The sequence below is a fragment of the Lithobates pipiens genome, unplaced genomic scaffold (genome assembly GCF_037356315.1).
Source record: "Lithobates pipiens isolate NorthernLeopardFrog02 unplaced genomic scaffold, aLitPip1_a1.2 Scaffold_18, whole genome shotgun sequence".
Classification (NCBI taxonomy): Eukaryota; Metazoa; Chordata; class Amphibia; order Anura; family Ranidae; genus Lithobates; species Lithobates pipiens.
Genome location: NW_027507758.1, coordinates 447,808,437 through 447,834,196, shown reverse-complemented (window position 1 = coordinate 447,834,196; position 25,760 = coordinate 447,808,437). Strand labels below are relative to the sequence as shown.

The 25,760-nt window shown below is 41.0% G+C and overlaps 1 protein-coding gene across 2 annotated transcripts in view; it reads left to right on the top strand.

Annotated features, from left to right (window-relative positions):
* Positions 1-25,760, top strand: part of LOC143988546 (guanylate cyclase soluble subunit beta-2-like) — a 140,080-nt gene that overhangs the window by 22,160 nt on the left and 92,160 nt on the right. For both annotated transcript variants that reach the window (XM_077488209.1, XM_077488208.1), the window contains exons 3-6: positions 5,023-5,117; positions 13,543-13,703; positions 15,839-15,938; positions 16,281-16,453. In XM_077488209.1, coding sequence (XP_077344335.1) covers positions 5,023-5,117; positions 13,543-13,703; positions 15,839-15,938; positions 16,281-16,453 — 529 coding nt within the window. The remainder of the gene's footprint in view (positions 1-5,022; positions 5,118-13,542; positions 13,704-15,838; positions 15,939-16,280; positions 16,454-25,760) is intronic.

The window sequence follows — 25,760 nt, the reverse complement described above, 5'->3', positions numbered from 1 at the left end:
AGCTTGATGGCTTCACAATCAGCCAATCAAGCACAGGCATTCCTTCAAACAGGAGACGTTATACAAATCTCAACCAATGAACAATGACTAGAGGAGTTTATGGGCATGTCTGGGCAGGGGCAGTGTTTAGGATTTCCTGCCCCCTGTCCGTGCTCTATAGCTACAGATAGAAACCACATGGCTGGCCTAAGAACCCATGAACACTGCCCCCGACCACAATGCGCACAAAGACTGCCGTTTTTACCGTTGGCATGAATCCTTATTCTGCATTGTTCAGAGAACAATGCATACCCAGATAATACTACCATTCCTGCTGATGGGAGATTATCTGCAGAGACACACCGTAGCCCCTCCACGTGCTGATCAGACATGCAGAGTGACACGAGCGTACATCCCCCCATAAACGATAATGTCTTCGCAGAGTGAACACATCCCCCCCAGACGATCATCTGTGCATTGCACAGGGGCCCTTCTCTGGCGGACATATCCCCACTCTGCAAACACTTCTCTCTGCAACCTCAGGAAGCTTTCCACTACCAAATGGGTCTCAACTGACTTCAGTCTGCCCCAGTCCGCTCTTTAGAGAGAGCTGCAGGAGAACTAACACTGGGAGACACTGTGACAATACATATTGAATACATTTAATACATATTAAATGCATCTTACATTTTTTTTCCACAACACAGTACATGTTGGCATTTATGGTTCCCTCAATGAACTGTATTCCCCAATGTTGGCAGCACTCATGTAGGCTCAGACCATGACACTCCCATCACCATGCTTGACTGTAGGCAAGACACACTTGTCTTTGTACTCCTCACCTGGTTTCCGCCACACATGCTTGACACCATAGGACCAAAATAAGTTTATCTTGGTCTCATCAGACCACAGGACATGGTTCCAGTAATCCATGTACTTAATCTGCTTGTGTTCAGCAAACAGTTTTTGCGGGCTTTGTTGTGCATCATCTTTAGAAGAGGCTTCCTTCCGGGACAACAACCATGCAGACCAATTTGATGCATATGGTCTGAGCACTGACAGGCTGACCCCCCCACCCCTTCAACCTCTGCAGCAATGCTGGCAGTACTCATACGTCTATTTCTCAAAGACAACCTCTGGATATGACGCTGAGCACGTGCACTCAACTTCTTTGGTCGACCATGGCGAAGCCTGTTCTGAGTGGAGCCTGTCCTGTTAAACCACTGTATGGTCTTGGCTACCATGCTGCAGCTCAGTTTCAGGGTTCTTTGCCATGAGGTGCCATGTTGAAGTGACCAGTATGAGAGAGTGAGAGCGATAACACCAAATTTAACCACTTTAGCCCCAGACCATTTGGCTGGCAAAAAAACAGAGCACTTTTCGCGATTCGGCACTGCGTCACTTTAACTGACAATTGCATGGCCGTGGCTCCCAAACAAATTGACACCCTTTTTCCCCACAAATAGAGCTTTCTTTTGGTGGTATTTGAACACCTCTGTGGTTTTTATTTTTTGCGCTATAAACAAAAAAATTGTGAAAATTTTGACAAAAACGCATAATTTTTTACTATTTGCTATAATAAATATCCTCAAAAAATATATAACATTTTTTTCCCCCCAGTTTAGGCCGATACCTATACTTCTACATATTTTTGGGTAAAAAAAATTGCAATAAGTGTTTATTGATTGGTTTGCGCAAAAGTTATAGCATCTACAAAATAGGGGATAGTTTTATGGCATTTTTATTATTTTTTTTTTACTAGTATGGCGGTGATCATCGATTTTTATCGTGACTGCGACAATATGGCGGACAGATCGGATACTTTTGGCGCTATTTTGGGACCGTTAACATTTATACAGCAATCAGTGTGATTTTAAATGCATTGATTACTGTGTAAATGTGACTGGCAGTGAAGGGGTTAACTATTAGGTGGCACTGTAGGGGTTAAGTGTGTCCTAAGGAGTGATTCTAACTGTGGGTGGGAGGGGCTATGTGTGACATGACACTGATCACCGCTCCCGATTATGGGGAGCTGTGAACAGTGTCACTAGGCAGAACGGGGAAATGCTGATGTAAACACGTTAATATGCCTGTGCGTGCCCTTCTGTCGACGTATATCAGCGTGAGCCAGTCGGCAAGCAATTAAACACACCTGCTCCCCATTCACACCTGAGACCTTGTAACAATAACGAGTCACATGACACCGGGGAGGGAAAATGGCTATTTGGGCCCAATTTTGACATTTTCACTTAGGGGTGTACTCACTTTTTTTGCAAGTGGTTTAGACAATAATGGCTGTGTTGAGTTGTTTTGAGGGGAAAGCAAATTTACACTGTTATACAAGCTGTACACTAACTACTTTACAGTGTAGCAAAGTGTACTCACCAGTTCCTAAATGTCTTGCAGGACAATTTTATGGGCCAGATGGTAGACGCACCAACTAGAAATAAAGCGTTACTGGATCTACTAATTACCAACAATAAAGACCTGATCACGGATGTGGAAATACGGGGCAATTTAGGGAACAGCGATAACAGGTCAATTGGCTTCTGTATAAATCACACAAATAGGAAACATAAGGGAAATACAAAGACACTTAAATAAGGGCATTAGCCAATGCATCCCATTGGGCAATAAATTTAAAAGAGCAAACAAAAGTCCTGGATGGCTTACATCCAATGTAAAAATGCATATAAAAGCAAAGGAGAAGGCCTTCAAAAAATACAAGGTTGAAGGATCATCATCAGCATTCAGACTTTATAAAGAATGCAACAAGATATGTAAGGGTGCAAGAAGGACGGCTAAGATAGAACATGAAAGACACATAGCGGAGGAGAGCAAAAAAAATCCCAAGAAATTCTTTAAGTATGTAAACAGTAAAAAAGGGAAGACAGACCATATTGGCCCCATAAAGAATGAGGAAGGACATCTGGTTGGGATGGGGAGATGGCAAAGGTATTGTATTCATTCTTCTCCTCAGTCTTCACGAGAGAATCAGGGGGCATCAGTAGCCAAAGCTGCAATGTTTATCCTCATGACACATCACAGGAAGCATCTCCATGGTTAACAGATGGCATAATTAAAATTAGACTTGGGAAACTTAACATTAATAAATCACTGGGACCAGACGGCTTGCACCCGAGGGTACTTAGGTAACTTGGTCAAGTAATTGCCAGACCACTGTTCCTAATTTTTACTGACAGTCTACTGACTGGAATGGTACCAGCTGATTGGAGAAAAGCCAATGTAGCACCAATATTTAAAAAGGGCCCAAATATATATCCCTCGGAATTACAGACCAGTTAGCCTAACATCAATAGTATGTAAACTCTTGGAGGGGATGATAAGGGACTATATACAAGATTTTAGTAATGAGAACGGTATAATTAGCAGTAATCAGCATGGATTCATGAAGAATCGTTCTTGCCAAACCAATCTACTAACCTTCTATGAGGAGGTGAGTTGCCAGCTAGATAAAGGAAGGCTGTAGACGTGGTGTATCTGTATTTTACAAAAGCATTTGACACAGTTCCCCATAAATGTTTACTGTACAAAATAAGGTCCGTTGGCATGGACCATAGGGAGAGTACATGGATTAAAAACTGGCTACAAGGGTGAGTTCAGAGGGTGGTGACAAATGAGGTGTACTTGGAATGGTCAGGGGTGGGTAGTGGGGTCCCCCAGGGTTCTGTACTGGGACCAATCCTATTTAATTTGTTCATAAACAACCTGGAGGATGGGGTAAACAGTTCAATCTCTGTATTTGCAGACGGTACTAAGCTAAGCAGTGCAATAACTTCTCCGCAGGAAGTGGCAACCTTGCAAAAAGATCTGAACAAATTAATGGGGTGGGCAACTACATGGCAAATGAGGTTCAATGTATAAAAGTGTAAAATAATGCATTTGGGTGTCAAAAATAGGAATGCAATCTATACACTGGGGGAAGAATCTAGGATGAAAAAGGACCTGGGGGTCCTAGTAGATGATTATTGGCATGCATTAAAAAGGGGATCAACTCCAGAGATAAAACGATAATTCTCCCCCTCTACAAGACTCTGGTCCAGCCGCACCTAGAGTATGCTGTCTAGTTCTGGGCACCATTCCTCAGGAAGGATGTACTGGAAATGGAGTACAAAGAAGGGCAACAAAGCTAATAAAGGGTCTGGAGGATATTAGTTATGAAGAAAGGTTGTGAGCACTGAACTTATTCTCTCTGGAGAAGAGACGCTTGAGAGAGGATATGATTTCAATATATAAATACCATACTGGTGACCCCACAATAGGGATAAAACTTTTTTGCAAAAGGGAGTTTAACAAGACTCGTGGCCACTCATTAAGATTAGAAGAAAATAGGTTTAACCTTAAACTACGTAGAGGGTTCCTTACTGTAAGAGCGGCAAGGATGTGGAATTCCCTTCCACAGGTGGTGGTCTCAGTGGGGGGCATTGATAGTTTCAAGAAACTATTAGATAAGCACCTGAACAAACGCAACATACAGGGATATACAATGTATTACTGACATATAATAACACACATAGGTTGGACTTGATGGACTTGTGTCTTTTTTCAACCTCGCCTACTATGTAACTATGTGTATATTCGACAGTGTTGTCACATGAAAAGATATAATAAAATATTTACAAAAATGTGAGGGGTGTACTCACTTTTGTGAGATACTGTATATGCAGTGTGTATTTACCTACAGTATTTCTCCAGTTTTTAAGCCCTTCAAAAAAAGTGGTATGCAAGGTATGCATTTATGTGGCATACAAGGAAGACACGACTCACATATTACCTCATGAGGTAATATGTACCACAGGAGTGTGGACAGAAGAATGAAGTGAAATTTACCGAGCTTATTGGGTAGCCAGCGATTTCCTCTGGCTTCTCAGGAAATGAAGACAGCAATGCATCTGTATATATGAAAAATCGGCTTAATTATCAGCAGACTGTGTAATATAGCTGTGGCACGGCTGGAGGTTCACATTATGAGCTGATACTAAGGCTGTTTACTGACAGGATTTATGTGTGTCCCTTACACAGAATAAAAACTGGAGTTCAGGACACCTTCATGACGTACGAGGTTTACAAGGACGAGATAACATTGCAGTTGGTGGAAAAAGCCTGCCAGATCCTGGGTAAGTGTATATACAAAACACTATTTATTCACACTATTTTCTATTAAATGAAGGTAATAGTTAAACAGTCTGACTGAATGACATTGGATAAAAGGGATGCCTTGATTAATATGTACCTCAGGGAAGCATATGATTATCTGCTTTGACAATATTTCAATCATGTACATACACAGTAGGAATAAATATACACTTAATCAGGGAGCATGAGTGTGCCAAAACACTGCTGTATTCATTTTTTTTCCCTAATATATCTAGAAGAATGGAACGAAATGTAAATATGTTAGCAATGTAATTTTAAGGCTGGGTTCACACCATCGCCGCATGCGGCTTCCAGCAGGGGTCCAGTGCGTCCTGGTTCACCGGTTCAGGTCCAATTTCAGACCAAATTTTTGGCTGAATTTGGACCTGTATGAATTGGGGTGTCCCTGCATAGAGTGTTGTTACCTGCTATCTTCCTATGCACTTTAATGTCTAAACTAGGTAAAATACTAGGACCAGGGAAGGACTTAGGGTGGAGGGGGCCCATGGGCTTGAGTCACTTTCGGGCCCTACCTTCTATACATTACCATATTTATCGGCGTATAACACGCACCCCAAGTTTAGGAGGGAATTTTAAGGAAAAAACTTTTAGGAGAGAAGTTTAAGGTAAAAAACTTACATTTAAATGCCCATCAATGCAGCCTTATCAGTGTCTATCTGCAGCCTTGCCCAGTGCCATTTGCAGCCTTGTCAGTGTAGCCTTGTCATTTTCAGCCTTGCCCCAGTGTCGTTTGCAGCCTTGTCATTGCAGTCTTGAAGTTTAAAAATGGCACTGCCGAGGTACAGAGTCCTGTGTATCTCGGTGGCTCTCGGGTCCTCTCACAGTCCTGAGCGGAGCCAAGTGTACTCGCCTCGGCTTACAGTCACACCCAGTCCCTGTGTTATGTCCATCATAGGGCAGGACTGGGTGTGACTGTGAGCAGAGTCGAGTACACTCGGCTATGTATCTCGGTGGGGCCCCCTATTGGGGCCCATGGGCTTGAGCCCAGTCAAGCCCAATGGTAAGTCCAGCCCTGACTAGGACATTAACAGACATCTCTTTACACATGATCTCTCTTTTTAAAGGCTTCACATTTTGCACCAGATAGCCTATGCAGTCAAGTGGCCCCATTAAATTAAAAAAAAAAATGTAGCTTTATAAAATTGTATTTTATTTTATTTTTATCATACCTGTAGGCCAATTGGACCACCAGAAGCCTGGCCCGAATAACTCCCAGTTAGCACTTCCCAAATCCTGCCTTGTTGCGTCCTAGCAGCAAGGCAGGATGTGGTGTTTGCTAATTGGACGTTTGTCATCCAGGCTTCTGGTGGTTCAGTTGGCCTACAGGTATTATAAAAAAAAAATAATGAATAATGAATATTTTACAAATATGACAATAAAACTAATCAACTTTTTTACGAAGCTGCACGGTTTTTTATTTTATTTACTGAGGCCTCTTAACTGCATGGGCTATTTCTGGAAAAGATGAACTCAGGCTTTAACTGTCAGTGACCATCACTGAGCAAAAGGCAGTTGGTTAATCTGAACCTATATAGACCCCTGCGTATATAAACACAAGAAATTTTAAACAACTTGGCTAAACAGGCATTTGCAGGATAGGCTTGTGTTCCTTTAATGTCCATCTGAAATCAGAGAAATAGATATGCACTATCATATACATTGTACCAGCAATCTCCCCTTTCTTATTGTTACCTCCAATTCCCCATTATAGGAGTTCTGCAGTGTGTCTAGTTAAGAATGCAGAATCCAATAAACAACAGTTAGAACCCCTGCAATCATCTGTAATCAGTTCTCAGTAGCAGGTCTGGTTTGATACAACACCTCATGTTCTCTACAATACAAGTTTGCGTACAGTCACTTGTACTGAGGTGTGTAGCTCAGAGGCCACTCTGTGGGCCACTTGAAGAGAGGCAGCACCGGGGGGGGGGTGCTTAGGTGGGCTATGAACCCCCACAAATTCCGCTAGCACCCGCAAAACACCCCTATGAAATTATCAGGTTAAACACCCTTATTTTATTTGTAGGCAGGTGCAGTTTACCATCTCCACTGCAGATGGTGCTCTTCCGCAGCAGCCCTGTTGATGGAGAGGAAGTGGAGAGAAACAAGGTTCCTCTGGTTTTCTGGGTCACTAGGGAAGTTATCCTATTGGATGTTGCCATCCCACGTGACTCAAGCAGACATCTTGGGTCAGGCAGAGCCTATTTAACCTCCCTGGCGGTATGATTCAGACCGGTTTTAGGTGCTGAAAGCGGTACAATTATTTTGCATGGGAATTTGGCGTTTTATTTTGTAGTCCTGTAATTCTTAGGAATAACGCTCTTAAATCTGTTCAAACCAGAGTCTAGCAGACATCCCGGGTATGATAAAGTTTATAATATAATAAAGAATACTAAAAGTTATTCAATAATGTAATCAAATCCAAAAACACTGAAAAAGGGACACTTTTTGGTTGCTATGGGCAATCTCCAAATTCCAGGCAGAAAAAACAGTATTTATAATGTAGAAGTGCATGCAGGGCACTGCACAGACCACTAGGGACAAAGGGGGTGTGTATTTTTTAATACAGCACTGTAATCTGTAAGATTACAGTGCTGTGTGTGTTTTGTGTATTTTTACTTTTTTAAATTTGCCGCCGTTCTCCGCTCCCGTGCGCCGTAACGCCGCAGGGAACGGAGCTCGGCGGCATTCGGCACTGTGAATCGAGCGGAGGACAGCTCGATCACACAGCGCGGGGGACATCGCTGGATCCAAGGGACAAGGTAAGTAAGTCTCCCTGTGTCCTCCCCTGCATCCAGCGAAGCAATCCCGAGTCTGGCTCGGGGTTACCGCTTCTATCAGCAAATTCCTAACCCGAGCCAGACTCGGGATTACCGCTAGGGGGGTTAAGACCCTGGCTCCCGGGATTTGGCGCGCTTTGGAGAGTGGACAGAGTAGGGACAGGTACCCTGCCTGAGAGGGACAGTAGTAGCACTACGGAAAGGTTCCTGATGAGGGGGCTAAGAACAGGGAATCATCTCTTATCCACATTCTCCTGATTGTGGACCAGATGACCAGGCCAGATGAGCAGACACTGCCATTCTGGCTGGAATCTACTCTTTTCACGCTACTGAACTGTGAGTGTGCCTGGCTGGGTGGCTTTCCCATGGGGTTTGTTGTGAACTGTTGCTGCATTTTTTAAATACAAGTTTATTGCCCTTGCATGTGTGCATTATTGACTCCGCACCACGCTGCATGCACCCCATGCACACATTGTGAAATCCTAGTTTTCCCAGAGTTCTCTATTTAATGGCACGATGTCATGTGTGTCCACAATGGAAACATATGAAACTGATCCAGGGCAAGAGGATGGAATTTCACAACCAGACCTGCCGCCATTTCCACCCTCTGACATAATTTTACCGCTGCTGTACTAATTAAAAGGTAGGATGTGAGGGGGCTCTGGAACCTTGATGTGGGGGGGGGGGGGACTCTGTTGATTCTGGTTTGTTGAAAGGCTCTGAGGACACTGAATTAAGGGACTCCAGGGACACTTCTGTGGGGGAGGGGGCATTGATGTGAGGGGGTTCTGAAGACATGGATGTGTGGGGGGGGGGGGGCTCTGAGGCTTTGGTTTGGGGGAGCTCTAAGGACTCTGATGTAAGGTAGGCTCTAAGGAAACTGATGTGGTGGCTCTGAGGACAGTGAATTAAAGGGGCTCTGAAGACTTTGGTGTGAGGTGGCTCTGAGGAATCTGGTGTGAGAAAGTTCTGGAGGACACTGATATGAAGGGTCTCTGAGGACTCCAGGGTGTGGATTCTGTGAGGACACTGATGTAGGGGTCTCTGAGGATTTCTGTTTGGGGAGCTCTGAGGGCTCTGATGTAAAGGAGGCTCGAAGGGGGCTCTGAGTATACTGATGTGAAAGGACTTTGGAGTGAGTGGACTTTGAGGACACTAGTGTTAGGGGGCTCTGAGAATGTGTGTGAGGAGGCTCTGGGGACTCTGGTGTGAGGAGGCTCTGAGGACACGGGTGTGAGGAGGCTCTGAGTACAGTTATTTAAAAGGACTCTAAGGACACTGGTGTGAGGGAGCTCTGATGACACTGTTGTACAGGTGGTACACTCTTTATAGGTCTAAAGGTGTATAGCAGTGTGTGGGAGGTTTTTATCAGATTTTTTGGTATGCATGTGGTTACCCCCCCCCCCCCCCTTTAAGCACTTGACGGGATATGTCAAGCTATTTGGATTTGAGAATATGTTGTTATCTGTCCATTATTGCATGCTATAAGCAAGTTAGTAATTTGCATTTTGCAGAATAGAGTAGGGTCTGGCCAGGGCGAGGTTATTTTGATGCAGTTGGCCAGTTTAAGAGAACAAAAAATCCAAAAATACCTGTTTTTATACAAAGTTTGCTAGAAATGTGTAAAGCCTGGTACACACTGATAGTTTTTTTTTTGTTGTTGTTAACCCATTGGGCTGAATAAAAAAAAAAAAAAACTGATAGATGTCTATACCAACACAGGCCATGTTGGTGCAGCGATCTCCCCCACTGTGCCTTTGTACTCTGACAGGGGGACTGTTCCCCCTCCCCGTATATCTGATCAGCGCTCGCAAACATTGTGATCAGCACATCCCTTCAACAAAATCTGTTTTGATTTTGTTGGACAGACAGCTGTATACACTGACTGAATCTTGGCTTGTCACCAGGTGATTTTTTTGCCCATACTGTATATATCCAGCATTAGGGCATATAGCAGTGTGCAGAGAGTTCATTCAGATTTGTTGGTATTCATGGGGTCACATCCCTTTAACACCTGATGGATTATATATAAAGTGTGTTATATACAGTATGTAAATTATTTGAATTTGAGCACAGACATATCTTATTTCTGATGTAAAGGAAGCCCTAAGAACTCTGGTATAGGGGGCTTTGGAGGACACTGATGTCAAGGGAGCTTCTGATGTAAAGGGGGGGGGGGGGGGGGTGGCTTTGCTGTGAAAGGGCTCCTTATGTGAAGTGGACTTCTGATGTGAAAGTTCACAAGTTCTTGGAGACTACAAAGACAGGGGAGAACAAGGATGTGACACTCACAACAATGAAGTGTGAGCATTGCTAAGACAACTATCCAGAGTCTGGATGACTGCAATGTTACATAGTACAGAGTTGGATTAGACTGCACATACAGTGAGCTAGGTTAGTGAATCAAACACTTTTATGTTATGAATATGAATTGATATTATGGTAAAGTTATTTAAACTATTGGTGTGAGTAGAGCTGCCATCTGTCTGGGATTCACCCGGACAATTCGGATTTGGAGTCATGCGTTCGGGTTTCAGACCACCTGCAACCCGGACACATTATTCAGGCCAGACTATGGCTTCGAAGCAGGGTTGCTGGCTGCAGATGTCTAAGTTGAGAGTGTCTGTTATACTCTCTTTCACACTGCCCAAAGCCAGGACTAACAATTACCCTGCCCCCCCACACAGACGGGAGAGAAGAGAGGGCTTGATCTGCTCCTCTTCCTCCCGCCCCTACCCCTCTGTTTCTGCCCACACATCAATCCCTGGCACTGTGCCTCAGAAAAGGAAAGTGGGGGCCATAAATTTGAAGTCCAGCAGTCTCAGCTACATCTGGATGAGAGGTGCTGACTGCCAAGGGGTGAGTGAGCTCACCATCCATCCTTGCCTGTGACTGAAGTCTCCCCCTTCTCTCTCCTGCCTCTGAGTGTGTACACTAAGGTAGATCAGGGTTCTCAGGGTACCCCTTACATCAAAGTTCCCCTTTACACCAGAGGCTACAGTGTTCCCCTTACATCAGAGTCCTCTCCGTACATCAGAGTTCTCAATGTTCACCCTTAGATCAGGGTTCCCAGAGCATCCCTTATGTCAGAGTCCCCAGAGTTCTCCCTTACATCAGAGTCTGCAAAGTTCCCCCCTACAGTGTAAGGAAACTCCATGAGTTCAGATGTAAAAGAGGAACTCTGTGGACTCTGATGTAAAGGGGGACTCTTGTGATTAATTTCATTTGATTAGAAATGTTATTTAATTGCAAAATATATGTATAATTTCTACTATAAAAAAATATTGCTGTGCGCCACTAAAGTGTTTGGGTTTGACTTGAAAAAAAGGTGGCAACCTTGCACACTGGCTGTACATGGCACGCAGGCTGCACATGGCACACAGGCTGCACACAGGCTGCACATGGCACACAGACTGCATGGTGGACACAGGCTGCACATGGTGGACACACATAGCTCCCAACTGTCCCTGATTTCGAGGAACTGTCCCTGATTTGGAGCAATGTCACTCTGTCCCTCTTTCCTCCTCATTTGTCCCTCATTTTGGTCTGATCTATATAGATGTATATAAAATGCACCTTTTATCTATCAAAAAGTGTTTTCCAGTGCTAAACCTTTCATCCGATTTCTAAATTGCTTCATTTGTAAATTCCAATATAAAGGAATAGTAGTGGTAAAAAAGCACTTGTGGGTTTATCCAATCTTGTTTTTTGTACAATTCTCCTTTAAGGGGGTGTGGCAGGAGGTGTGCCCTATGCCTGCATACTTTTGCTGATAGGTGTCCCTCATTCCCATCTCAAAAAGTTGGGAGGTATGGACACAGGCTGCACATGGTGGACACAGGCTACACATCGGGTGAATCCTGGACAGGTGGCAACCCTGACAGTTTGGGTTTGCAATCATGCGTCCGGGTTTCAGACCACCTGAAACCCAGAAACATTATTTAGACTGGACTATGGCTATCCAGCAGAGTTGCTGGCTGCAATTGTCTAAGCTGAGAGTGTCTGTTACACTCTCTTTCACACTGCCCAAAGCCAACACTAACAACCCCCCCAACACACACACAGACACACTCCAATCACCAAGGATGTGCCTTAGAAGAGGAAAGTAAGTTGGGGCCGGAAATGGGAAATCCAGCAGTCTCAGCTACATCTGGATGAGAGGTGCTGACTGCCAAGGGGTGAGTGAGCTCACCATCCATCCCTGTCTGTGACTGAACTGTCCCCCTTCTCCCTTCTGCCTCTGAGTAAGTACACTAAGGTAAATCAGGGTTCTCAAAGCACCCCTTACATCAGAGTTCCCCTTTACACTAGAGGCCACAGTGTTTCCCCTTACATCAGAGTCTTCTCTGTACATCAGAGTACTCAGTATCCCCCTTAAATATGGGTTCCAAGAGCATCCCTTAGGTCAGAGTCCCCAGAGTTCTCCCTTACATCAGAGTCTGCAGAGTCCCCCCTTACAGTGAAAGGGAACTCTGAAAGTTCATATGTAAAGGGGGACTCTTGTTCTTAACTTCATATGATTAGAAATGTTATTTAATAGCAAAATATATGTATAGTTTATACTATAAAAAAAAAAAGTGTTTGGGTTTGACTTGAAGAAAAGGTGGCAACCCTAGGTGTGAGATGTTTGCAACTTCAGCTCTTGCCATAGGCACTATTCTCCATAGATACACCACTGGTGTAGCTGTTACTCAGCAATGTTAGTACAGAGAACTGCAGAGAAGCAGGAAACAGCATTTTGTTGAGAAGAAAGGGTATTCTAAAGAAGTTTCAAGCACAGATCAGTCCCAGATCATACCATCCATGGTACAGGGCCACAAAGAGATAAAAAGCCATGAAACTTTTGTTGGGCATTTAATATTATTGGTTGGTATGGATTTCCATACCAACCAATATTAGCCTTATTTAGCCTGTTGTAGCCGTATTTATCATACAACAAGTGGATGCCTTGCGCTCAGAAAGGTTTGATGAATCAAGACACCATGTCACGTACACATTGTGATCTACACTTCACATTTTTTTTTCTTGTTTGTTGCTTATCTTGAACCTTCTATGTGCAAAGACTGTTTGCCAAATTTGTCAAGCTGTAGCACTGAACAATGAGCCAGCCATCTGGGCTGATATGTCTTGGCTGCTTTCTTATCCCAGTCCAGCCTTGAATGCATATGGATGAACAGTAAGATTTTTGTAACTGCCTTTCTGAAATAAAAAATGTCAGTGTTGCAGTATTACTGTCAGTTTAGGGGGCCTCTTGGCTATATACTAATAATATCTTAGAACCAGCTGATTATATGTGAATATTTTAGTGCCCACTTATACCACAATGATTCTCACTGTACCGTGACATGCTTCCTTTTATGGATTTGTTCAACAATGATAGTATTTTAGGTAGGTTGGGAGGGGTGAATGCATGAGCTGACTGCATTTACAGTTATGCATAAAAAATATCAAATAGGAATGCTCAGTCTTAATAAATACTACATGGAATTATCAGCAATAAGTATTTACCTGTACATATTTCCCTGTAATATGAACAACTTCTCAGCTTGTGTTCAAATCTGTATCATCAGTACTTCATGCTGACACACAATTTACTATTGTTCCCTAGATGTTTCTCCGGAGGCTGTACTCCAACAGTTTGGAGAGTATTTCTTTGAGTTCTGCAAAAGGTCAGGATATGATCACATGCTGAGGACTCTGGGTGGAAATCTGTATGAATTTATTGCTAACCTGGACGCCTTACACAGCTATCTATCACTTTCCTACCAGGTGAGATATTATCAACGTCTGATACAAGCCAAAGATAGCAATGCATGAAGTGCAAGGTCAAAGTCACAATTCCATAGACCCTTTTATATGTATTGTATAGCCTTGTTTTCATTGTTTTTTTTTTCTCTCACGATAAAATAAGACAAATATACTGTATGTACGTATGTGTGGATATAAATATTATCTGTTGCACAGTATTTGTATTTTAATATTGTAACAATATTTTGCTTTCAAGGCAATTTATTTAATAAATTGAAATTATGCTCATGGGGGAGTCCGCCAGTAATTACTTGCATGAAAAGAACCTCATTATATTCACCAGTACTATATTGATCTCATCCCTATACTTGGGCCCCATCTTCTATCCAGTCTCATCCCTTAAAGGTGACATGTCATTCTTTTTTGTCATGTTCCTATCATCACAAATTGATTGATCTTCACTCTAAGCCCTTGTACACACGGTCGGACATTCTGATGGAAAATATCCGATCGGACCGTGTTGTCGGATAATCCGACTGTGTGTGGGCTCCATTGGACTGTTTCCGTTGGAATATCTGACAGACAAAGTTTTAGAGCTGGGCTATAAAACTTTCCAACAACATGATCTGATCGGACTTTATCCGATTGTGTGTAGAGAATTCCGATCGGACAAAGTGCCACGCATGCTCAGATCAAATTCCTAGACCAAAGCTATTGGCTACTAGCCTGAACGTAGTCCCGTCGTAATGAAATAACGTCATCACGTTACGTATGATCGGATTTTCCAACAACTTTGCCCAACCGTGTGTATGCAACACAAGTTTCGGACAAAATCCGTCGGACAAAATCCGACGGATTTTGTTGTCGGAATGTCCGACCGTGTGTACAAGGGCTTAGACAGCCTTCAACTTATGAATGAAAGTCAGGTGAATCTACAAATTGCAAATATTTTTTCATCCTCTTGAACTTAGAAATGAAAGTCAGGTGAATCTACAAATTGCAAATATTTTTTCATCCTCTTGAACCATACACACTATCAGATTTTCTGCTGATTTTTTTCTTCAGATTTACCAAAACCATGTAGTGCAAGGACCTGCCTGATTGCATACACATTGAAACTCCCAAGGTCTGACCTCATATTATATGGTTTTGGTAAATCTGAAGGAAAAAATCAGCAGGAAATCTGATAGTGTGTATGGGGCTTAAGAAATGAAAGTCAGGTGAATCTAGAAATTGCAAATATTTTTTCTTCCTCTTGAACAAAGAAATGAAAGTCGGTGATTCTAGAAATTGCAAATATTTTTTCTTCCTCTTGAACTTAGAAATGAAAGTCGGCGATTCTAGGAATTGCAAATATTTTTTCTTCTTCTTGAATATAGAAATGAAAGCCAGGTGAATCTACAATTTGCAAATGTTTTCTCATCTTCTTGAATATAGAAATGAAAGTCAGGTGAAGTTAAAAATTGCAAATGTGTTTTCATCCTCTTGAACATATAAATGAAACACAAGTGAATTTACAAACTGCAAAGGCATCTTAATCCTCTTGAACATAGAAATGAAAGTCAGGCGAATCTACAAATTACAAATGTTTTCTCATCCTCTTGAATATATAAATGAAGATTTGTCTTATTTGCATAGAAACATGCAATTCATAAATTATGATTGCCTGGGTTTCTACGTTAAATAATGCTGAAAATATTCAGGAGACTCAAAATCTAACAAACTAGCTATTCTCCTGATTTGAGTATCCCTAATTGGGAACTATTCCTAATTTTATGTAACATCATTTATCGAACTTCATTCTGTCTGGCTTCTCCTAGTGTGACTGCCCTTAGGTGGTCCATGAAAACTCCTTCCTTTAGGGAAGCCTATCCAGCATCAGTCTAACGACTGAACTTTTTTCCATAAGCCCATCCCCTTACAGTTTATACCCTTTTGTATCCCTTGTCCCACCCTTTCGGATTATAAACGCTCATGAGCAGGACCATCCTAACCCTTTTGTATTGTTTTGAATTGTCTCCTTTTATATTATAAAGTGCTGCACAGAATATTGGGACAATTTAAATGCAGTATAATAATACATATAATAATTACAGCATTCCTAAAATTGGTATTGCATAGTACATGCGACTTATTGTATTTGTGTTTCCCTGCAGGCCATGAATGCTCCTTCCTTTAGGGTAGAGATGACTGATGATGGATCAATGCATTTACACTATTATTCAGACAGAAGAGGTCTATGCCATATTGTTCCAGGTATGGTATTCAGACTAAATTATTTCACTGTGTGCCCTTTTGTGACATAATCATACAGTAACTACAGAAATGCTTTGGAGTCCACCGCCTAGTTACAGATTATCAATATCTGGATAATCAATTTGTATTCCTAAAGTACATCTACCAAACGGTAATCTTCTAACACTAATCCTACAATTATATTGGCATTGTTTAATTCTTTGTTGGCTTAAATCAAGAGCTAAGATGCACATGATGTAAAGTGCAAACAACTGCCCTCAAGGGACTACAAGGAAATGTGAATGTGGCTTTGATAGCATAAGTATGGGGCAAAAAATAATTTATCGCTTTTATCTCTCCTAGGTATCATGGGCGCTGTAGCAATGGATTTTTTTAAAACGGAAATTTCTATGGAAATAATTAGTCAGTCAGATGAAGAAGAGAGAACTGGGAAAAAAGAACACATTGTTTTCCTTGTCACTCAGCGGCCAACTGTTCCACCAAAATGTAGGCAAAGTTCTCAACCGAAGAAACAGGTTTGTCAATTTATATTCTTACTATTTTTATTGGGCTTCTAGTGTATTCTGTGTCATAGAGAGGGTTAGGATAAAAGGTATTGATTGGGCCTTTCCGATATGTAAATGTGGCCTTGAAAAAGTAGCACAACTGCTGTAAAATAACTTTTAGATAATATAGATGATTTTGGAAAATGTGCATATATGGTTTTACACCTGACCTGTGACAAATTAATTTAATATATTATTTGTATTAAATATAGCCATTAGTTAAAAAGGAAGCTTCATGATATGGAGTTTGGTAGGCCCTATGTGTTGCCAGGGCAATAGCTGACAACAAGTGGGTCAGATGCTAAAGCAGTGTAATTCCTCAGATGAATGATCAGAGCAAAGACAGTAAATTAATCAGTAGGCTGATGGCCAGATCGGGAGCCAGCACACATAATCCAGGTTCCAGACATATATGTAAATAGAGCAATGACGGACAATGACAGAGATAATAGGCCAAGGTTCAGGATAATCACAGACATCTAGAGTACGAACACAAATACTGTATACAGGAATAATCCATGGCTTAAACAATCAGACAGCGCTTGCTATAACATATGCAAAGCAAATTGGTGTCCTTAACGATACACATATAACATGCTAGTTATATATGGTATATCTGAACATATTTCACATAAGTGCCAAAATATAAAATATGAAAATGACTTGGTGCAAATAAAAGTCTTTTTTAAACTATGCAACCTTGAGGGCTGTTAGGTGCTCAATTTCCAGGGTATCCCCTGTAGTGAATATTCCACCTCGTGCTAAATTCAAACACTGCACTCACCAGATGTCACTACCCCCCTTACTTTACAGCAAGGGGAGTCATATGAGCTTGTAGGTCCTTAAGGGAGATCTATCCCAATATTTCTGGTGGTTCCTGGTAGATCCTTGCTCCTCCTTTTAGTATTTCTGGTGATTTTAATAGGTAGGCAATGTAATAAAAAAGGAGAGACAGCCTCTCATAGTATAAAATCCTTGGATGTATTTATTAAAATGTTTACTTTATTAATATATTTAAAAAGTGCTACTGGTAAAATAACTGTATGTAATAATGGCCCACTGTGCCATTCCAAAGATGGACGCTGCCTAGAATCTGGCATGCGTTCCACTTGCGAGGCCAGAAGTGACACACAGGAACAGCCGCTTAATGTTTTTCATTATCAGTTTGCGACATCTTCGGAAGGCACATACCGTACTTAAAATACTAGTTAGTTAGGCTGCTGGCAATTGGAAAAGATATATAAATCCCACATAGATGTTAAACAAAATGCAAATAATTCAACAAGAAATACACTGTGTGTGAACAACCAGTGTCCAATAAAATGTAAAATAGTTTAACTAAAAATAATCTAATGTGTGCTATTTGATTAATTTTGACACCTCAAAACATAACCAAAAATCTAATGTGGATCCCATCACCAAAATAAATGAAGTGCACACTCACCAAAAGAAGAACTCCAAAAAAAAGGTATATGCGTCATAAACCTAGTGGTTTGAATCTCTACTGCAAGCAGCTGCAACCACAATCTCCTCTGGCTGGGATGAGATCATCCTATTCCACTCTGTGATGGGAATGTGCTCTCCATCAGGTACGTAAATAAAAAAAGGAGCAATCTCATGGTGCAGCATTATTTATTAAAAACAGAACACACAAACATACAATTAAAATAATTCAGTGCTGGGGTTTAGATAAATACTTGGACAGAGCAGCCAACACACAATTTGTGATACCAAATAAACAACCAAAAAAATAAAAATAAAGTAGCACTAAATCAGTTGCAGAAAAATAATTATAAAATTCTTTGAATAACAATTCATACATAGTGCATGTTAAAAATTAGATGACAAAATATCCTCTTTAAAATATGTGACAATTCATTAAGTCCTTAATAAATATAAATAAGAAAGTCCCATTTCAGAAAATGCAGAAAAGTCAAAAAGAGAAAAAAGTTCATGAAGTAGGTCTTCAATGTTTTGCAGATCACCATCCAGTGCAAATGAATGTAAAATCCAGTGCGAACATAAAGTGACATTATAGACTCTTACCCTATAATGTGGACAATGATTACAAAACAATGGTCAATAAAGCTTGTTTCATGTATTCCACGTATAAAGTATCTCTAGTGCCTGTTACCATGTTATCACTCCATGCGAAGTTAGCGGTAATCTTTAGGGTTAGTGGTAATCATTAAGGTTAGAGGTGATTGTTAGCATTAGTGCTCTAAGCCTAACAATTACAGCTAATCCTAATGCTAAACCTATCCCTTAACCCTAATGACGCGTACACACGACTGGACTTTTTTCGACAGACTAGGTCCGAGAGTCTTCCCGACAGACTTTCGGCAGAGTTCCGGTGGACTTTCTGAATGAATGGACTTGGACACACACAATCACACCAAAGTCCAACGGATTTGAATGTGATGACGTATGACTGGACTAGAATAAGGAAGTTCATAGCCAGTAGCCAATAGCTGCCCTAGCGTCGGTTTTTGTCCGTCGGACTAGCATACACACGAACGGATTTCTCGATTGGAACTGGGTCTGACGGAGTTCCGGCGGGAAAATTTAAAACATGTTCTATTTCTAAAGTCTGCTGGATTTTTGGACAGCAAAGGTCTGGTGGAGCCCACATACGATCGAATTGTCCAACGGACTCGTTCCGTCTGACCTTTGCTGTCAAAAAGTCCGGTCGTGTGTACGTGGCATAACTCTTAACCATAGCATTTAACCCTAACATGCGACTTTGGACACAAAGGTTCCTGCACTACTTTTATGTCACTTTAATGCAACTTTGATACTACTTGAGTGCCAGAAAGTGTAAAGTTCCATCAAAGTCACACTCCACGAACAGAACTGTCATACTTTCCTATTAGCAAACTCCAAGCAAAACAAATAAAAAAATTGCAACACTTTTGTTGCAGATCTATTGAAGTCTATTGTACGCAAAATGCACTCTGCTGTGGGAAAAACTCCCTGACCCTTTCCAAAAGATGCACTGGCTCAAAATGCACAGATGTGAACTAGATCCATAGGAAACCATGTTAAATGGACTGCAAAATGCAAAACACACTAAAGAATGCATAGCTGTGAATCAAGAGCAACCCTCTACCTATGGGTGGGCTGGCAATTAAAAGGCTCTCTACACTAGTGCCAAGGACATTACCTCCACAATGGTGACTTTCAGGCCCAGGGGTATTACCACAAGGACAGGGATAACTCTTGTGCATCCTACTTGTGCATCCTAATCTATCCCACACTCCCCTACAGTTGCTGCTTGTAACTCTTAAGGTCCCATTGCTCTTCTGAAGCCAGCTACAGTAATTTATACTTCGAGGCAGAACAGATCTGTAACAGTTGAAATACATCTGTTAGTATTTTTTTCTATTGTAATGTAGGAAAGGACCACAGGAAGCAGATGCTTTGAACAGTTGTGCTATGAACATTTTAACATGCTTCAAATCACAGAAAACAATTGAGCAATGTGGAAAACCTATCTGCACCTGGGTCCCTTCATTTTCTATTTGTGCTGCTGACCCATCAAAAACAAGATTCAGTGTAATTGCATTGTTTACTTCATGACAATAAAAGCAATCAGTTACATAATAGATTTCAATAGACTGCATAGGTAATAAAAATCCAGTACCCGAACAAATGACCTTAAACAGAGCCTTTAAATGGAAAAAAGAAAACAGTGTTATATTTAGTTGTATAAAGATTACACCTCATATATCAGGAGAAATCAATGCATTATAGAGTGATCAACATTCTAGCTACAATAAGGATTTGGAAGAGAATGCAGCATTGGCTATGAACAAAGGAACATTCAATGTTGGCAGGCTTCAGTGGGCTACTACATATATCTCGCCACTGATGTTTCTTTCAGTATTTGATGCTTGGACTTGAAGAAAAATGGAGATATTAGGTAACATTATAATAATAAAAAAAAAAAAGAAGAAAATATTGTGGTAGCTTCTCCTAGAAAGGTGCAGTGTAAAGAGTTCAGCCATCCCTACAAAACATAAAAAAACTCTTTATCACCATCATGCTAGAAATAGTTGCAATCACTACTTCCTACAGCTAATATGCTAAAGCTAATATTGGTAAATATCCTTAGCATAAAGGTCAAGGTGAACACACAGGGTCATTACAGAGCTTCAGCATATGATCCGGATCCTGCAAAAGTCACATCCACCCGATACACAAAATAACGAGCCATGATCTTACTGCTCAGATGAAATGAGTTCAAGATTATAACCAAACAATGCATTTGCTTACTCCAGATGCTCTGTTTTTGTATCAGAAATCTTAATGAACAGACTTCTCTTGATTTAGACTCATTTCACACTGAGGCAGTTTTCAGGAGTTTTAGCGCTCTAAAAAGCGCCTGAAAACTGCCTGCCATTCTTTACAGTGAGTGCTTTCACACTGAGGCATTGCGCTTGCAGGACGTTAGAAAAAGTCCTGCAAGCAGCATCTTTGGGGCAGCTTGGGAGTGCTATGAACTCCCAAAATGCCTCCGCCCATTTAAATGAATGGGCAGCGCTTCCTACGTGAAAGTCCCGCAAAATGGGACTTTTTTCCTTTTTTTAAGGTCATGTTGTCATGCAAACTTAAAAAATCTGCCCCGCTAGTACCTGAAAAGCGCTGCTAAAGCATCGCAAAATTGACCAGTGCTTTAGCGCTGTTTTAGCGATGCTACAGTGTGAATGGGGTCTTATAGCTGTAGATTTTACCCATAAAACCACACAAGTGTATAAGTGTGGGAAGGTGCAGCATTGTGTGGCAGCAGTAATTCACTCATAGTCCAGATGCAATATAAAGAACTTGTATTGTAGTCAAAGTATAACAGTTCACAACAAGCACAGCGGAAATGCAGCCCAACCAGGAAAACTCACAGGTGAAGCCAGTTGTAGCAGAACAGGTCTGTGCCCAAGCTGGGAGGTTTCCAGGAAAAGTGCCAGATCTCGAAGCTTTACTTACTCGACTGGAACTTTTCCACGCTGCTATTACTGTCCCTGACAGACAAGGGATTTGTCCTTACACTACCCACACGCTAACTGCGCACCAAACTCAGGAACCAGGATCTTATATAGACTCTGCCTGACCTAAGATGGCTGCGAGAGTCACAAGAGCTGTCAGAATCCAATGGGATCACTGCTCTAGTGACCCAGGAAACCATAGAGGAACCACGCTCCTCATGACTTCCTCTGCACAACCGCTGTGGTTGAGAACCATCTATAGTGGAGAAAATAGACTGCACCTGCCTACGTATGTGCTGTTCTGACCTATGACCTAGACCACCAAAGAAGGTGTAGATCCAGATGCTTGCTCCCAATCACTTGACCCAAACCAGCTTGTCCAAGAAAACAGTATACAGAAACTGCAAAGTAGTGTAGGACAGAGAAGACTGCAACACAATGTAAAACAAAGTACAGGTTATTAAACTTACGGTAACTACACATTTAAAATGTATAAAAAGCCTCATCCTAGGTCCTGTCTCTCCCAACATGCGTTTCACCTTATGGCTATCATTAGAGCATGAAGGTCCTTGCTAATGAGGATGGTCAACAACTGTATTACAGGGTATGACTATTGTATTCGATTTGCCTCATGTCCCTATTAACAATCACCTTGTTCACACATTTGTACAGACTGGCACCAGTGCTTACCTAATGATATTATTGAGAGCGAAAACGGAAAGTATACACTCATTTTCTTGATCATTAAGGCAGGGCTGACTGAAGCCCTGAGACTCACTCTGTCCTATAGGAACCCTACTTTACTCATTCTCAGTCACCTGCTGTAATCTAAATGTTTAAACCCAAAACAGGATGGAATTATAAGCACCAATTCCTTTTGTTGGCAGATATGTTTTAGTAGGAAGATTAAATTGTACAGTGTCCAGGAGCAATGCAGCTATCAGTGTGGTAGATGAGGTGGCTCTGACAGCTGGAGAGGTTCTCAGTGTGGCCGTGACAAACCACAATATAGCAGAGATATTCTATATTTGATGATATAACAGAATATGGACTAGCAATTATTAATTAATAATGGATACCTAAATACATTAGGCAATACATACAGTATATCATTCTGAGATGATGATATTGTCTCCCATTGCTGGGAGGATGCCCTTCACTTTTTACAGACTCTTACAGATTCTGCTCAGACTAGCAACTTCATTTTATGAAATCTAAGAAAAATAACTTGCGTAAATAACTGTGCAATCTGTATGTACCATCTATTCCTTAAGCTGGTTATGGCCTGGAGTTTTATATTTCTGGTATGATCATATCATCATACGAGATGCTAATGTTGTCCTAGACTGTTTTTCATATTCATATACGGTTAGAGGGGTGCCTCTCTAACCCCGTGGATGTTCGGCTCATATGTAAGGTGATGCTTCACCCGATTTGTCGACCCTTTTTTTTTTTCTTTTATTGAGTGTAGAGTTAACAGGTATTTAAACAGACAGGAAGGTTTTTCTTTGGTTTGTCTACTTCCAACTCTGTTCTTGTTTTCAGTCTACTTCCAGCCATGTTGCTGTTTTCAGCCTACTTCGAGCCTGGTAAAACCAATGTCAAAAGGGAAAAAAATGGCAAAGATAAACATGCCTACCAGATGTTTTAGGCACTCGCTGGGTCACTTTATCAAGGGGGCGGTCATGATGAAGGGTTCTGATGAGGCCCCAAAACAGTGGACATTATCACTTTTTTGCACTTTTTCTTGCACTTTACATATATACATTTTATAATGCAACCTCAACAAATCGAACAAATCAAACAAATTTTAATCTTTGTTGGTGTTCTGGCTGTTTTCAGAATAAGCTATAATACAGTATCACTGCTGGCATAGTACCCTATTTTTGAACTATAACGATATGGTGCTGGATACTCTGGACTGTTTCAAGCAGTTGAAACCTGGCAGGGGTTCTGATCCTATATTAAATGTTCATTTGAACAATTTTATTATAATTATTGAAAACAGCAAAAAAAATCTGGCTCCAGAAAACTGGGACATTTGTAACAATGGAAGTTATTCTTTGTGTCCTACTTGTGCCCAAAAAGGAGCTATATGGATGAACAAACCAGGCGAGATGTGATAAAAGTGCATACAGTCAATGGTAACCATAAGGAAAAGAGCTTAGAGCCAGTCTTGTATGGACAGATAAACAGGCAAAATTCAATAAGAAGAACCATTGATCGATTTATTGTTTCTATGATTTTTAATTAATTAATTAATTAATTAATTAATTAATTAATTAATTCATTCATTCATTCATTCATTTATTGTACTTATTAGTTATCTTTTTAAAATTGTTCATACACATTGTTATATATATACACATACATACATACATACATTCATTCATATACATACACAGGTTCATCTCATAAAATTAGAGTATCATCAAAAAGTTAATTTATTTCAGTAATACAATTCAAAAAGTGAAACTCATGTATTTTATATAGATGTGTTACACATAGAGTGATATATCTGAAGCATTTATTTATTTTAAATGTGATGATTATGGCTTACAGCTAGTGAAAACCCAAAATTCCTTATCTCAGAAAATGTGACTATTACATAAGATTAATAAAAAAAAATATTTTTAATACAGAAGTGTTGGCTTCCTGAAAATTCTGTCCATGTGCAGTATAGTAGGCATGCAATACTTGGTTGGGGCTCCTTTTGTATGAATTACTGCATCAATGCGGGGTGGCATGAAGGCAATCAGCATGTGGCACTGCTGAGGTGTTATGGAAGCCCAGGTTTCTTTGATAGTGGCATTCGGCTCATCTGCATTATTGGGTCTGGTGTCTCTCATCTTCCTCTTAACAATACCCTACAGATTCTCTATGGGTTTAGGTCAGGTGAGTTTGCTCGCCAATCAAGCACAGTGATACCATAATTATTAAACCAGGTATTGGTACTTTTGGCAGGGTGGGCAGATGCCAAGTCCTGCTGGAAAATGAAATCAGCATCTCCATAATGCTGGTCAGCAGAGGGAAGCATGAAGTGCTCTAGAATTTCCTGGTAGAGGGCTGCGCTGACTTTGGACTGGATAAAACACAGTGGACCAACACCAGCAGTTTACATGGCTTCCCAAATCATCACGGAGTGTGGAAAATTTAGCATTTCATTTGGACATCAAGGTCCCAGAGTCTGGAGGAAGAGTAGAGTGAAGTTTCCACAGTGATAATTTGGGGAGCCATGTCATCTGCTGGTATTGGCCCACTGTGTTTTATCAAGTTCAAAGTCAACGCAGCCCTCTATCAGGAGATACTGATTTCATTTTCCAGCAGGACTTGGCACATGCCCACACTACTAAAAGTACCAATACCTGGTTTAATGACCATGGTATCACTGTGCTTGATTGGCCAGCAAACTCGCCTCACCGAAACTCCTAAGAGAATCTGTGGGGTGTTGTAAAGAGGAAGATGAGAAGCACTAGACCCAACAATGCAGATGAGCTGAAGGCCACTATCAATGCAACCTGGGCTTCCATAACACCTCAGCAGCGCCACAGGTTGATCACCTCCATGCCACGCCGTATTGATGAAGTAATTCATGCAAAAGGAGCCCCGGCCAAGTATTGAGTGCATACTATACTGTACATGGACATACTTTTCAGTAAGCCACCACGCCTGTATTAAAAATCCTTTTTTTTATTGGTCTTATGTAATATTCTTATTTTCTAAGATACTGAATTTTGGGTTTTCACTAGCTGTAAGTCATATTCATCAAAATTAAAAGAAAGAAATGCTTGAAGAATATCACTTTGTGTGTAACGCATCTATATAAAATATGAGTTTCACTTTTCGATTTGAATTACTGAAATAAATTAACTTTTTGATGATATTCCAATTTTTAATAGATGCACCTGTGTATATATATATATATATATATATATATATATATATATATATATATATATCGAAATTCTATTATTTTAGTAAGTATAAACTGCTAAATACCCTTTCTCATTAGCAGTATCTCTTGTAACTATCAGTGTCTGGTTAAAGCTTGTAGGAGTTTTCATACTGCTCTCACTGTCCTATAACACTGCAGGACCCCTGACCCTTTATCTGGACAGTGCTGATTGGCCCTGTACTGATCACATGCACTCTCCCAAGAAATGAAACCTCTCTAGCAATACACACCAAATTGTGCAGCTTGTCCCCTACCCTCTGTACTATCCGGAGATAAGTTGGGGACACTGAAGGTGAGGATCAGAGGAGACATGATCAAACAGCCTTTTTACACAATGCAGAGG